General features: G+C 37.9%; 1 protein-coding gene across 1 annotated transcript in view; it reads right to left on the reverse strand.

The window, feature by feature from the left end:
• Positions 1-14,585, reverse strand: part of Slc4a4 (solute carrier family 4 member 4) — a 330,071-nt gene that overhangs the window by 45,253 nt on the left and 270,233 nt on the right. Inside the window, exon 16 of the mRNA XM_038315817.2 lies at positions 13,846-14,037. Within this exon, the coding sequence (XP_038171745.1) occupies positions 13,846-14,037 (192 nt within the window). The remainder of the gene's footprint in view (positions 1-13,845; positions 14,038-14,585) is intronic.

Genomic DNA, 14,585 nt, shown 5'->3' on the forward strand with positions numbered 1-14,585 from the left:
TACCCAAATAAAAAAAATTCCTAGAATTTCAAATCCAAATCAGTATTGTCTCCCAGCTATTCTCTTGGGAAATTATACAATTATTTCAATGGTGTTGCTATTTTTCCAGATCATTTTAAAATTCTTTTTATGATTTTATGATTAAAGTGGATAGATGTTTGCTGGATTATATATATTAACCATCAAACATTTGTCTCAAATATCCATGACTCTTCCTTATTTAAATTTTGAAAAAAAAATTTCCCACTTCAAAATGTGATATGTGGTCTTTGTAGAGTATTTAGGAAGAATAAGAAAAAAGTGTTTCCCAATTCCCCTATACAGAAATATGTTCTAATATCTGAAATATAGGAAAACACATCTTTATACTGTATAGAAGTCTATTCAAAAGTATGTGAACATATACTCTTTGATATTCCGATGTTTTGGGTTTTCTTTGAGATAAGGTGTCACTAAGCCATTCCAGGTTTGCCTCAAGACATGATCTCCCTGCCCCAGTCTCCCAAGTGCTAAGATTACAGGTACATACTATCATCCTCAGCTCACATTCTGTTTTGTGTGCCCCTAGCACAGTTTTTCCCATATCATTTGATATTTTCCATAACAGTGACATTAATGATGTCAGAGTATTATGCTGAATGGATAACCAAAGTCATTTTTTCCAATATCCTACTGTTTAGATTGCTCCCAACTTCTCTACAAAGAACAGTATTATAAAGAAATATCTGCAAACACCTGGTGCTATTTACTTGGAATAAATTACTATGGGCAGAATTGTTCTGTCAATGTGCATATAAAAATGTAAGGCTTTGGGGACATAACACCAAATTACCAGCCAGAATGTAATATTGATTTACCAATTTCACTCTACACAACATACAAATGAGTTTGGATAATGTAAAAAGTTAAATCCACAGTCATAGGGAAAACAATTTGCTACCTCTGAAAACATTCAAAAGAATATAAAATAGCCAAATCTCCTAAAACTGTCCTTTTGTGTGACTTAGCAAGCTACTCTATTTCTTCCTCCATTTTGATTCTCATATTTCATACAGATGCTACATAAATGCATCACCCTTTAAACATGACATTAATATTTATTCTCAGAAGTATCTCTTTCAGTGGCATAAAGCCAGCACTACATGGGCAGAAAGCAAACACAGACTTCTAAGTGATCTGGAGCTCCTTCTAAGAGCAGAGTACTCACACGGTAACAGCCCGGACAACCAAGGTAAGTGTTCAAAGCTATTGTGCTTTTGATCTAGGGATGCTACGATACTCTGTAGGCATTTTGGAAATGGAGTTTAGCAGACTTCCCAGTCTACTCTACTGGTTAAATCCAGGCTTATTTGCTGGGTTCTTCTCAATTCCTTCCATCTCTTCCTGCTCTGTCCTTCTAATCAGACTCTTGCCATAATGATTTTCTTCAATCACATATTGAAAAACAGATTTTCTTAGTCCAGAACCATCTTTCCATTTCATACTGTCACTTGGAAGTACTTGTTAGAGCTATTTCAAAATTATGTCAAAAAAATTAAACGCTTAACCTCCCATAGTGCATCCTCTCAAGCGCAGCCTGCCTGACCACTGATGCCTTCTTTCATAATATCCTCCATCTTAACAGATGGAAGCTTGATGTACCCTACTGTTCAGGATAAAATAAATACCCTCTCAACCCATCAACAATTTCCTTGATGTACCTTACTGTTCAGGATAAAATAAATACCCTCTCAACCCATCAACAATTTCCGTGAACTAACACCAGGGACCATGTTATGTTACCTCCCCTAACTTACTACTTTAGCATCTTACACTGTTTCTTTGCTTCACATCTGCCTGCCTTCAGTACCTCTGTCACGGATTACCATGAATTTGGGGCAAGCCTAGATAAATAGCAAGTTAAGGTCAGCCTGGGCCACAATGTGAGTCAGTGTGGGCTATACAATGTGAATCAAAGAGGCAAAGTCTGAGAAAGTCTGAGCGGTCACTACTGGCCTTGAGGGTGAATGAAGGGGACCAAGCACCAATGAATGCAGGCAATGCTTAGAAAAAAGCCGGAAATGCATTGTCTCCTAGGGCCTCCAGAGGGACACAGTCTCATGCCTTGATTTTCAGTCTAGCGGGACCAAGTTCACACCTTTAATTTGAACCTCCAGATCTACCTCTTAGATCCAATGTTTTCTTTTTCTAAGCTACCATGTTTGTGGTAATCTCTTAAGATAATTTGGTAATTTTAATCACATAATTTGGTAATGAGTAAGGCAATTAGATAGCTATAAGAAACTAGGAAATAGTATGAATATGTATATACACATATATGTAGTATTATGTGTATATAATGTATATATAATATGCATACAAATATATCAGAATAATATGTATCTGTGTGCATATATTGATTTTGGTAGAATTTTGGCCATTTTGTTAAATATGGCACTATTATAACATGGGAGGAAAAGCTGCAGAAATGACAAATTTTAACGAATGTAAGAATTATAGCTCTTAAAATTTATAGAACATAAACAGCAACCCTATTAATGTTGCCAAACCTCACTAAACATCCCTGGCAGAGCCATAGCATTCTGCAGAGCACTTCCATTTGCATTACCCTTCCTCCCCCCTTAGGCCATACAATATCTAGTTGAGGAACTTCAGAAATCACTCCTAGGGATGTGTATGGTTAGGAAATTAATTTCTAAGATACAGGATCCAGTTTTAACATTTATGGCAAGGACATTGCTTTTCCCCAGATCACTTCTATATTCAATACTAAATATTCGAATGGTGGAAGGTAAGTGGAGTGGTATGTTAGCAGGCTACACAGCAGTTACCCGGTACTAAAATTACGGGTGAAACTAAGAATCAGAAAGCATCCAAAAGATGTCAAGACAACTAGACGACCATCAGACCAGGCTCTGTGCACAGGCATTGTCAGGATGGGTTTGAAGACAGTAAGAGTTGATCTCTTTGGACCCTTCTCATATTTCCAAACACATTTAGAAAAAGAAAAGTATATTCTTTACCTTCATTGTTTTCTCTTTCAAAACAGCATCTATGCAAGACAACACATCAGAAAATCATAGTTTATAATTCTCTAGTCACTACTACTGGTGATAACCTGTGAATGTTTTCATGAGAAAGACAGATTTTTTTTTTTTTTTTTAGGGGATCTAATGTACAACTCTGTGGAGTCAGAGGCCTTCGATTTAGTTTGGATGGACACTTACATCCATCCATCCAAATCCAGTACTAAGTGTCTCTGGACTAACATCCAAAATCTTTTAATCTTTTGAGTTTAAGTTTTCTCAATCTGAGAGAAAAAAAATGAAGATATCTTATAGAGAGAAAAACTTTGATATTTTTAAAAACTGTTTTTCATGGTATATGGATATGTTACAATATGTACTACTGTAATAGCTTAAGAAAGAGGAGCATGTCTAAATTAAAACTATAATGACCTTTGTGTAGTAAGACTAGTTTTGACATTTTTGCTATTTTTATTGGAAAAAATTAATTGAAAAATATTTTCTATGCTCTGCAAAATGAATTAGAGATTGGTTCAATTAATCTAGAATGCTGTAAACATATAAAATATTTACATAACCAAACTAAAGAAAAAATTAAGTGGATGAGAAAGAAAATTCCAATAATCATATGCTGTTCTTTTATTCTCGGGCAAAAACAACCTAATAAATCTATTACAAATGCACTTTTTATGAAGGATGATACCATATTAATTATTGAGGGAGTCATAATCATAGAGGCACCAACAGCGAGAAGCTAGTTAATTTACAGGGGAAAAAAAAACAAATTTGGTTCCTAGGAAGCCCCAGAGGACATTCAGTTTTCACTTTGCCTGGACCGCAGCTGCTCTTAAATTAACTGGGGTGGCTGTGGGTGCTGGGAGCCTGCAGAGCCTCTCTCAATGGATGGAGCTGCTACAGAGACAAGTGCAGCAGCAGCAGACGCCCTGTGGGTGCTCAGTAAATATTAATCTATGATGTCAAGTCCTCTAATGAGAGTAATGCTTGGAAGTTCTACACAATAGTGTAAAAAAGCATTTATTCTAGAAGAAAAAATATACTAGACAAATATGTACCCTTTGGCAGTTACAGTCACAAAACGGCATGATCAATTTGAAATCTGATCTCTCTAGTAGCCAGTACTATAAAGCTTGTTTTGAAAAAAGCATTAACATTACTCATAGTAGTGATCTTAATTCACTGTATTTTTGATCCAATAATGCCTGCTGCTATATTCCAAATTCAATAAAAGTCTGGTTTAGATGGGAGGGTTTTAATTCTATAAGCTTCAAGTCAGGGAGACTTGGGGGAAATGCGAGGTAGACAGGGTCATCCTTCAGGGTGGGGCTCACAGCCAGCGTGCCAGTGGAACTTTCCTAAGGAGGCCTAGAGAAGGGATCCAGCGAAGAGACTGGGAATTTAGCAACCACTAACACAACACTCCTCCTAGCCTGCCTCAAAACTGGGCATTCCAACAAGACACCAAATAACACGTGACAGAAACAAATAACAAAACTACATGGGAAAAACTAGGATCCAATGCTTTAACTTGAGATGAAACTGAAATAAAACAAAACAAAACAAAAAACAAAACCCGCCAGGCGGTGGTGGCGCACGCCTTTAATCCCAGCACTCGGGAGGCAGAGGCAGGCGGATCTCTGTGAGTTCGAGACCAGCCTGGTCTACAAGAGCTAGTTCCAGGACAGGCTCTAAAAGCTGCAGAGAAACCCTGTCTCAAAAAAAAAAAAAAAAACCCAAAACCCCTTAGGCTGATCTAGAGAAAAGCAAGCAGAGGAGTAAAGATGTATGTAGGAGACATATCAGAAAAGAAATGCTGATTTTGTTTTCAGCATCTCTGAGAAGCTGTGGGAAGAATCCTTCCAACATTAGAAGTCCACAGCACGGAAGAAAACCTCAGCTTGCCTGTGTCGCTTTCAGGAATAGGAGCAGACCCTGTGGACAGCGGCTGGAGCAGGGGAAAGGCAGATTTCTGTGGGCAAAGGTCTCTGGGAAGCTGAGTTCTTGTTTCAGAGACTCCCAAGCAACATAAGACTGTGGTTTTTCAGAAATGCAGAGGCAAGATTAGACTCACTCACATTAAAATCCACTAAAATCCAGTTGCCCCAGATTCCCAACTCTTTTCCAAAGGTCTGCTTGGATATAACTCAAACTAGTATAATGATATACTAAAGTGGTTCAGGTCCAATAAAGGAAATTAATTTCAGAATTTATATTAAAATACAAGAATTAAGTTTTAAATGACTAATTGGTAACTAGACAGCCCAGGAACAAGAAACTCCTGTTTTATTGCATACATCCAAATGTTGTTGACTTTCCTATGATGGACAAGTTAGCTGAATATGCTTCAAACCAGGAGGACGATATGGTCAGAGGGGATGACTTTCTTCTATCTATAGCCTGCCTCTGTGCCGTCAGGAGAAGCCTGCCCACAACTCTGCAATCAGTCATCACTCTGAGCTTTATAATTGGGGCTCAATTTATGTTAACTGTGATTTATTTTTTGTCACATATCTGTAATAGCAAAAGTATCTGTAAGTGAGTGTAGAATATATAACAGGCTGAACTGCATTTATAACTAAACATCCCTTTGTCATTCTTCATGAAAAAAAAAAAAGCTAGACAAAAGCAAATTTGACTGTCAAAATGACTATCCCAGTTATACAATATCAAAAGGACTGGGAAAAGATCTGATATGTTCAGTGACAGAAAAATCATATTTTTAATGAACTTCAATGATGGGATATGGCTTGATATTTTGAACTATACAAATGTCACCCAGTTTTACTAACAGCAGAATGAGACGTAGAATATACACCTATTATTTTGTACTCACTTTTAATATGTTAGTGGTTTCAGTTTGACAGTTTTTACCTTTCAACAAGAAACTTCTAGGGGAAAAGAAAATAGAAGCGGAATGTCACCCACCTCTCCGAAGAAATTGTGTACAAAATAAACACCTCTTGCCTCTGCACACAGCCAATTTTAAAGGAACAGTGACAGCCAAACTGTCAACAAAGAATCATGGTTTCTAAATCATAACTTCTCATGGAATCCTAGATTTTCCGTGGTTTGTGCACATAAAAACAAGATGGATTGCCTAGCTAAAATGCTTATTATGTTTTCATTTACATTCTGGAATACTATGCTTTGTTTTAATTCCTAATGCCACAGTTCTTCAAAACCCGCCATTAGCACGGGCCATAAAATAATGCTAAAATGTGATCTCTGAGGAGATCTTTAGTATGAATGGAAATAAATGACATAAGGTCATTTTTATTTAAAAGCACAAAAATTCAACTTATTTAACAATCATATATACTAAGTGCCTACTGTGTGTCAGGCTCCTGAATTGCTCATGTTCCTCTCCTTCACCTCGTATAACGTGAAGCACACATGAGAACAGCCATCATTTTGCTCTATATGGGATGACAATGCTAATTCATGTTACCTTAGTAGTAGTTTGTTCAGGAAAGAGCACCAATGAAGAGTTTACATGACCCAAATAAAATGTGGAAAGTAGTTCAGCTGTTGATATTAGCTGGAGTCTAGGGATGATAATTTCAGGTTTAGATTAGAAACTCCATCTTCTAGGGGTGTGAAATGAGTGATTCCTGAAAGGAGGTATTCTTGTGCCTACTGCATACGTGAGACAGCCGCATGGACTGCAACCACACTGAAGGGCCAAGAGTTTTGCCCAAATCAAAGTGTTCTTTCTAACTTTTCCTGCCATGGTCCGATCCTGCTGTCCCTTTAAACCCCACTCTCCTCCTGTACCAAGTATGGACGAATAGCAGCCACACTGTTCCATGCAGGCAGTCACTCACAGGCGCGGGACTCTGGGAGAGCATTCATGTGAATGCCTTGAGCCGTCTGCCACAGACAATCTCACATTATGCTGTGATGGTCCTCCTAGAAGTTTGATGCTAAAAGAATCTGACTTTGAAGCTGATCTAATAGACCAGTCACGGTTACAGGACGGAGAATTGATGTGCCTCTTTGAGAAGAATGGGGGAGCATCAGGCACCAGTGGAATTCTGGCGTTCTACCCATGTTCCATCAAGTGTCAGGGCTCTGTAGCAAGCCTGAGGGATGAATTGTGTAATCAGCCTAACAAAACTGTTCTGTTTCATCCAAAGGACTTACACTGATGCACTGCTATTTGCTCCATAAGATACAGAAGGGGAGAGAGTCACTAGCCCTACTCTAGTCAAAGGCAATGAAGACCACACTGAGGGAAATCTAAGTGTTGGTGTAAAGGGAAAGGACTATGGGAGAACAACCAAAAACGTATAACAAGTTTGATATGAGAAAGCAAAGCTTTTTTACATGGCATGGAGTATGCATCTTAGTTTGTTTCACTGCTCCATTATCCACCCGCTCTGTACAATGAGTTAGTTCCTTTCCATCTGGGTCTTGTCAATAGAATTATAGGAAGAAACAAAGAGATGGACAGATGAGAAATGGAGAAAGGGAGGAGTAGGGAGAGCAGAGGGACAGTAGAGATAGGTAGGTAGGTAGAGATAGATAGATGAATAGTAGAGATAGATGACAGATAGATAGATAGATGATAGACAGTAGAGGTAGAGAGATGATAGTTAGTAGAGATAGGTAGATGATAGATAGATAGATAGATAGATAGATAGATAGATAGATGATGATAGATAGATAGATGATAGATAGATAGATAGATAGATAGATGATAGATAGATGATTGATAGACAGACAGACAGATAGATGATAGTAGAGATAGATGATAGATAGATAGATAGATAGATAGATGATAGATAGATGATAGATAGGTTTTGTGACCAGTTGAGACAACACATATAGGGAGAAAGTAAACCCAATTGTGGAAATAAAGCAAACCACGTTCTGAGTTAGCAGCATGGTGCTTGGGAGACTCACAGCAGCTGCAAAAGAAAGCTGACCTGAACAATGAGCTAATCATCAATGGAGAAGCCTGTAAGATTGTGATCATTGCTATAAGAACTTGTAGGATATAGAGAATTTATTTCATTTAGGAGATGGAGCCTCAAATCTCCACTTAAAAATACAAAAATACTAGTACTTAAAACAACATGAATTATTGTCTAGTTGAGCTCTCCCGTGGTAGATGAGGTAACCAAGTCTGCAGTCAGACCTCAGAGGGCACACTGCTAGCTAATGATAGAGCTGGGAATGAGAATCTTCTGGATTCCTATATGTATATTCTTCACACAAAATAGACCATTTATTGCCATTTAAGTGACTTCTACAAGCCAGCAAATACTGAGTACCTAGTATAAAGTTGACGTTAAAGACAAAATAACATTTTAATAATTTTCAGTTCAGAAAACTAACAAGTCATCCAAGAATATAGGAATGAAACAATGATCTTGCATTAAGCATGGAAGTTCTCATTGCTAACAGGCAAGCTCAACAGTCTAGACACTTGACTGTTTCTACCCGCAGAGCCACCCATCCAGACACACCCAGCAAGTGTGACAGCTTGAGTTAAGCACAGGTAAACACATGAGAGACAAACACTGTTAGTATTTACTTCTGAATATGTACATGGCATGTTTGTGCTATTATTTACATGTGTTGTATAAGAGGCATGTAATCAAAGACAACGGAACAGCTGAAAGCCATCTAAATAGAAATCCCAGCTACTATGCCGTCACTTTCCTATTTCCTCAATTTTCTTACTTTCTTGGTGGCATTGATCAAGAGCAAAAAACTAACTTATTAAAAATTGGGCTTATGTAGTAGAAGCTTTCAGAGTCTGTTTTTGGGAGCTACTATTTCAAGATGAAAGTGACGTTTATAGGCACAGTTAAGATAATCGCTAGTGGGCTGCAAGACAAGTTAGCAAGATGGTGGAACAGGACTGTCTGATGCTCTTCCTCCTAGAAATATCAGATTGAACAATTATCTACCCTAGAAATAACGTTGCCAGGCCAAGGAAGCCAGGTGAGCAGTTCTACAGCTCATCTGTGTAGACTACAGGTATGTTAAGATACAAAGAAGAGGCTAAGAAAGGAAAACCATATGCTACACACATCACCCCCTCTCCAACGCCAGGCAAAGCAACTTAGAAGCATATGTCCTCTGCTGAGAGACAGGCTAGGGAGTGAGCCCACAGATACAAATGCTAGACATGCCCAAGGAAATCAGTGTGAGGTCCAGACAAGCTCCCACTACCTAGCCTCTAGGTGGGTGCAGAGGACTACACAGACTTAGTCAACTCAGCAGCTAGGGTTCTATAATTTCTTTTCCACCACATAGCAGACTAGCCTCAGAGCCTTAGGGTACAAACTTCCCCAAGACCAGTCAGAGGCAATGGGCTTAGCTCCTAGGATGTCTTGGCCCTATGCCCACTCAACACCAGGCCAGCATCTGTGTTCCCAGACTACCGGCTAAGTAAGCTCTAGTCCATACCAGAACCAAAAGGCCTCCACATACAAAAGGAAGTTAAGATACTGACAATGTGTCTTTATTGACAGAAAACCCTAGAATGCCACCAAGTTTTTAAATAAAAAATTGGAACTAAGTAAATACAGTAAAATTAAGGATATAAAATCAACATACAAAACCAATTGTGTTTCTAAACACTATTACAAGCTCTCCAAAAACAAAATCAAGTTCACAAGGTTTTACCCTTAGACAAAGGTCTAGAGCTAGACAATGGCTGCTGAAGTGGAAAGGATCAATTTCTGCAGAGCTGAGCTCCCCAATAGGTTATCCAATCATAAATGGACAGTCCTAAACACGTGTACATATAGGCAAGACTATGTGTGTTCTGTAGGATATGTGACAGTATGTTATGTATGTATGTATGCAAAACACAACAATAATTATAGAATAGGCCATTCAAGAGGGGATTGTTGGGAGAAGACACAGAATGAGTTGGAAAGGAAGAGGAAGGTATGAAAATGACTTAAATACAATGTACCCATGTATGAAATTCTCAAAAAATTGAAATCATAAAGGGAAAACAATCCTATTTTTAATAGTTACAAAATAATAAAATACTGAGTCATAAATTTAACCAAGATGAATTATATATACTTTTGCTACTATAAAGTACAAAAAAATTAATGAAAAAAGTGATAAAGACACAAATAAATGAAAAGAGATCATATTCATGGACTAGAAGAATAAATAATGTTAAAATGCCCACAGTACTCAAAGAAATCTAATACAATGCCTATAAAAATTCCAATGACATTTTTCCAGAGAAATAAAAAAATTCTTAAATCTGTATAGATGTGCATAGCATCCCAAATAGCCAAAGTAATGTTGAGTAAAGAAGAATGCAGCTCTAGCCATCACAATATTTGGCTTCCAAATAAGCTAAAAAGAGAAAGACAGATGGATGGATGGATGGATGGATGGATGGATGGATGGATGGATGGACAGACAGACGGACAGATGGACAGAGATTGAGTTATGTGTGCATATAATTTAATATATATATGGAAATTATATTACTATATACTATTAATTCTATAATGTAATAGAATAGCATATAGGCAAGTGGAACAGTCAGATCCCTGAAATAAGAGCATTTATCAAGAGTCAGTTGATTTTCAACAAAGGAGCCAAGAATATACATTGGAAAGAAAATAAAACTCCTCAATAATCAGTGGTACGAAAACTGGATATTCACATGCAGAAGAGGAAAAGCAGACCATTACCTCACACATTCAATAGTTAACTCAAAACTGATTCCTTAACTGGATGGACTGAAACCATAAGGACTTTAGAAGAAAACAGAACAAAAGGTGTTAGTGATGAACGTGACAAAGATTCTCAAAGAGAAAAACTAACATAGTCCTGAATTTTATTGCAAGAGTTTACTCCATCCAAAAAAAAAAAAAATAGGCAAAAGGTTTTACTGACAAATCAGACTGTGTTAAATTAAAATGCTTCTCCTCAGCAAGGGAAGCGATTAGCGGAGCAACAAGGCAAGTACCAAGGAAGTCAACATAGTCACCAACCATTCGCCTTCCAAGAGGGTAATGCCGAGAATCTGTATGGAACTCAAGCACAAAACACACACAGCCCATTTACAATGGACAGCACACTTAATAGTCATACCTTAAAGGGCTTATAGGCCAAGAGATATGTGAAAAAGGCTAAATGATAGAATTGTCTAAGAAATGCAAATTCAATTTGCAATGAGTTGTGAACTCACCTATGTCAAAGATCACTATTATTAAGAAGACAAGAGATAACATCTTTGACACAGATTTCAAGAAAAGGGAACCCTTGCATCCTATGGTTGGGAATGTAACTTAGTTTAGCTGTTACAGATAATGGGAGATGGTTCCCTAATGAATTAAGAAAACTGGCATAGGATCCAACATTCCCTTTATTCAATTGATAATGAAAGAAAATAAAATGAGTGAGCCACAGCCCGTGTGTACTTCCCTGTATCACAGGTCTGTTCACAACAGCCAACCTGTAGCATCATCCTAAACGTCAGCTGCAGATGAAGGAATGAAAACTAGTATATGCATATAATTTTCATTTTCAATGCTATTATATAATAAGACATGTAATTGGAATACTATTTGGCATCTTAAAAGAAGCAAATTCTACCATTTGAAGCAAAACAGGGGACACTGGAGTAAAAGAAGCCCGATATAGAAGACAAATACTGGCTGATTTCACTTACAGGTGGAAACTTAGAAAGTGAAGCTCATAGACCAAGACAGCAGAGAGCGAGGGGAAAGAGGGGACACTGGTCAAAGCACACAAAGTCCCATTACAATGAAGGAGTAGGCTTTTGAGATCAATCACATAACATGCTGATTACAGCTCATGTATGATGTTGTCTATTTCAAATTTTCCAAGAGGAGATTTTGTTTTCATTGCAGAAATGATTTAACCATGTGAATTACAGATACATTAAGAAGCTTAACAGAATCATTCTACAACAGAAACATATACTAATACATCACGTCGTGTTCCATAGATGCATATAGTTGTTATTTGTCCATGAAAATAAAGAGTAGAAAAGATAGTTGGCTTCCATCTGAGGTTCGGCACAGGTTTGTTTTATAAACTGCAACATATAAGAGCTTTGCAAATTTTCCACAGTTCTACTGGCTATGCTCAAAACACATTAGACTTTGACAAGAAGTAACGATCTGTAAAAAATGCAACAAAAACAAACAAAGCCCAAGATCCCATGAACTGGTAACAACAATGCAAAAACCAAAATCCAGAAGAAATTGTCCTTAAACCTTCTATCCAGGAATCTATTCTATATAAAACTCATCTGCTGCTGAAGCAATGGGGTTCAGTATATCCTGGGTACGTGCTGTGACCACAAGGTCAAATGCACTCAGGAATGGCTCTAACCCATGCAAGTGAAACCAGAAAGCCTGAAACAGCAGAAAGTGGTAAAGAGGAGGACCACCTTCAGAGCCAGGTTCTAGGTAACTCGGTGTGTGTGTGTGTGTGTGTGTGTGTGTGTGTGTGTGTGTGTGTGTGTGTAGATGTTAGCACACTGTGTACTAAATAAAGAATGGCTCTGAGCCTGCTAAACTCCAGTAAATAAAGTCTATTTTAAACAGATTGAATTAAACGCTTTCCCCATTTCTCTTTCTGGAACATTTTTATTCCTTGCGCATCTACTTTTAGACACCTCATCATCAACTATAGTCTCTAGTTGGTAAGAAGAAGTGAGAAGGTCCACAGCTTCCAAGATGAAAGTGAATATATTAAATTTCATTTTCTAGGGGTTAGAAAGAAGTTTCTATCTACTGAAGTTCTAGACAAACCACAACGAAGCAGTTTCATGAGGGAACAGGCCATTGATATAGATCATGCTTAATACAGATTGCCTGGAAACCTTGACCTCTAAAACACTATGAACTGAACTATAAAGCAAAACAGTAGCTTGGAAATATCATTTCCTAGCTTTGAAAATGATATTTAATAGCTAAATTTTGGTCTAGTCGCTCAAAGAACTGCAGCTTTGAATTTAAGTTTATGTCAGCACACTAGCAGGGCAGAGGAAGTGTATGCAAACCAAGTACATTCTAGGTACTATAGAGTATTATGGGAAGGAAAATTTCGCTCAAATAGCCGCACCATTCCTAGTGCACAACATTGTTTTGGTTTAGGCCCAAAGATTACATTCAAGTATTAATGTCTAGCCAATGATTGAGAACTTCTATGAATTTCTATACACGTATAGTCAATGATTGAGAAATTAGACACCATTAAAATTCCTGATTGATATGAAAAAGGTTTTGCTTATGTATTTAAACACTGTGGATTTAAAGAGTCTTTTTCCTCAGCCATATGCATGGAGAGTAAGCACGTCACATTGCTCCAATCCACCAAATAACAAGTAGAACTCACAATGGAATTCTGAAAGCAAATCTTGGGAAAGTTTCTTTTTTTTAAAAGCATTTTTATTTTTTATTTTAATATTTACTTATTTATCATGTATACAATATTCTGTCTGTGTGTATGCCTGCAGGCCAGAAGAGGGCACCAGACCCCATTACAGATGGTTGTGAGCCACCATGTGGTTGCTGGGAATTGAACTCAGGACCTTTGGAAGAGCAGGCAATGCTCTTAACCTCTGAGCCATCTCTCCAGTCCCAGGAAGGTTTGTTGAAGCAAGACTACAATTGCGTTAAATGTGCATTCACGTGAACAAAGACCAGAATGCATCATTTAAATGTACAAAGTAATATTGGACAAGATGAACTGCAAGTACCTTTTTCACTATATAAAATTGCATTAGTGGTGAGACAGGGCAAATCCAATGAAAATTATTTAAATCCCAGGGACTTACCGTGGTCGGAAAGTAACGACTAGTTTTGAATTTTTTCATAGCCATCGAAGAGGTGTAAGTGCCCAGGAAGAGGATGAAGGACATGAGGGTGATATCAGGAACAAAGTCACAGTTGTTTCCCACGAGTTTTCCTCCATACTTCAAACACTCCTTCTTTGACAAATAGGCCCAGTCAAAGGTAGCATTATGGTACTGAAAAGAAAACAGGGATTGTTTTTGTTTTTGCTTTTTTAGAGAACATTGAAACATCTAAAGCAACTCTTCCTACTTGATGGGCCCTAGATGGACTACACTAGAACCGCCCACAAAACAATTCGAAGATAACCACTTGAGATGGCAGTCACCTGACGCGGCCATGCTAGAGGCCAGCAATTACGAAGGGCACAGTGAGAGACACAGTGTGGTAGGCGGTTTGCTCCTCCACCTCACAATCCGCCATTTGTTCAACAGAAACAAACCACAAAGTCCCTCTTTCCTGCCAGCCTTCCTGTGGGTCAAATGAGATATATTATTATCCTAAATCCCCAAACAGGAGACTTCAGAAACACCTTTATTGTTCACAAAGTACTTACTTGTGTGTTATTGGGTCCATACTCACCGACGTTATGGTACGATTGATGCTCTAAACATTATCGGACAGTAACTAACCCACAAGCAGGTTATTTATCTTATAAGTACACCTTTGTGACTGAAAAAATGATACTATCAAAGTGCCTAGCCCTAGACTTCTCTGTGGCAAT

This window comes from Arvicola amphibius, chromosome 1 (assembly GCF_903992535.2).
Source record: "Arvicola amphibius chromosome 1, mArvAmp1.2, whole genome shotgun sequence".
NCBI classification, from domain to species: domain Eukaryota; kingdom Metazoa; phylum Chordata; class Mammalia; order Rodentia; family Cricetidae; genus Arvicola; species Arvicola amphibius.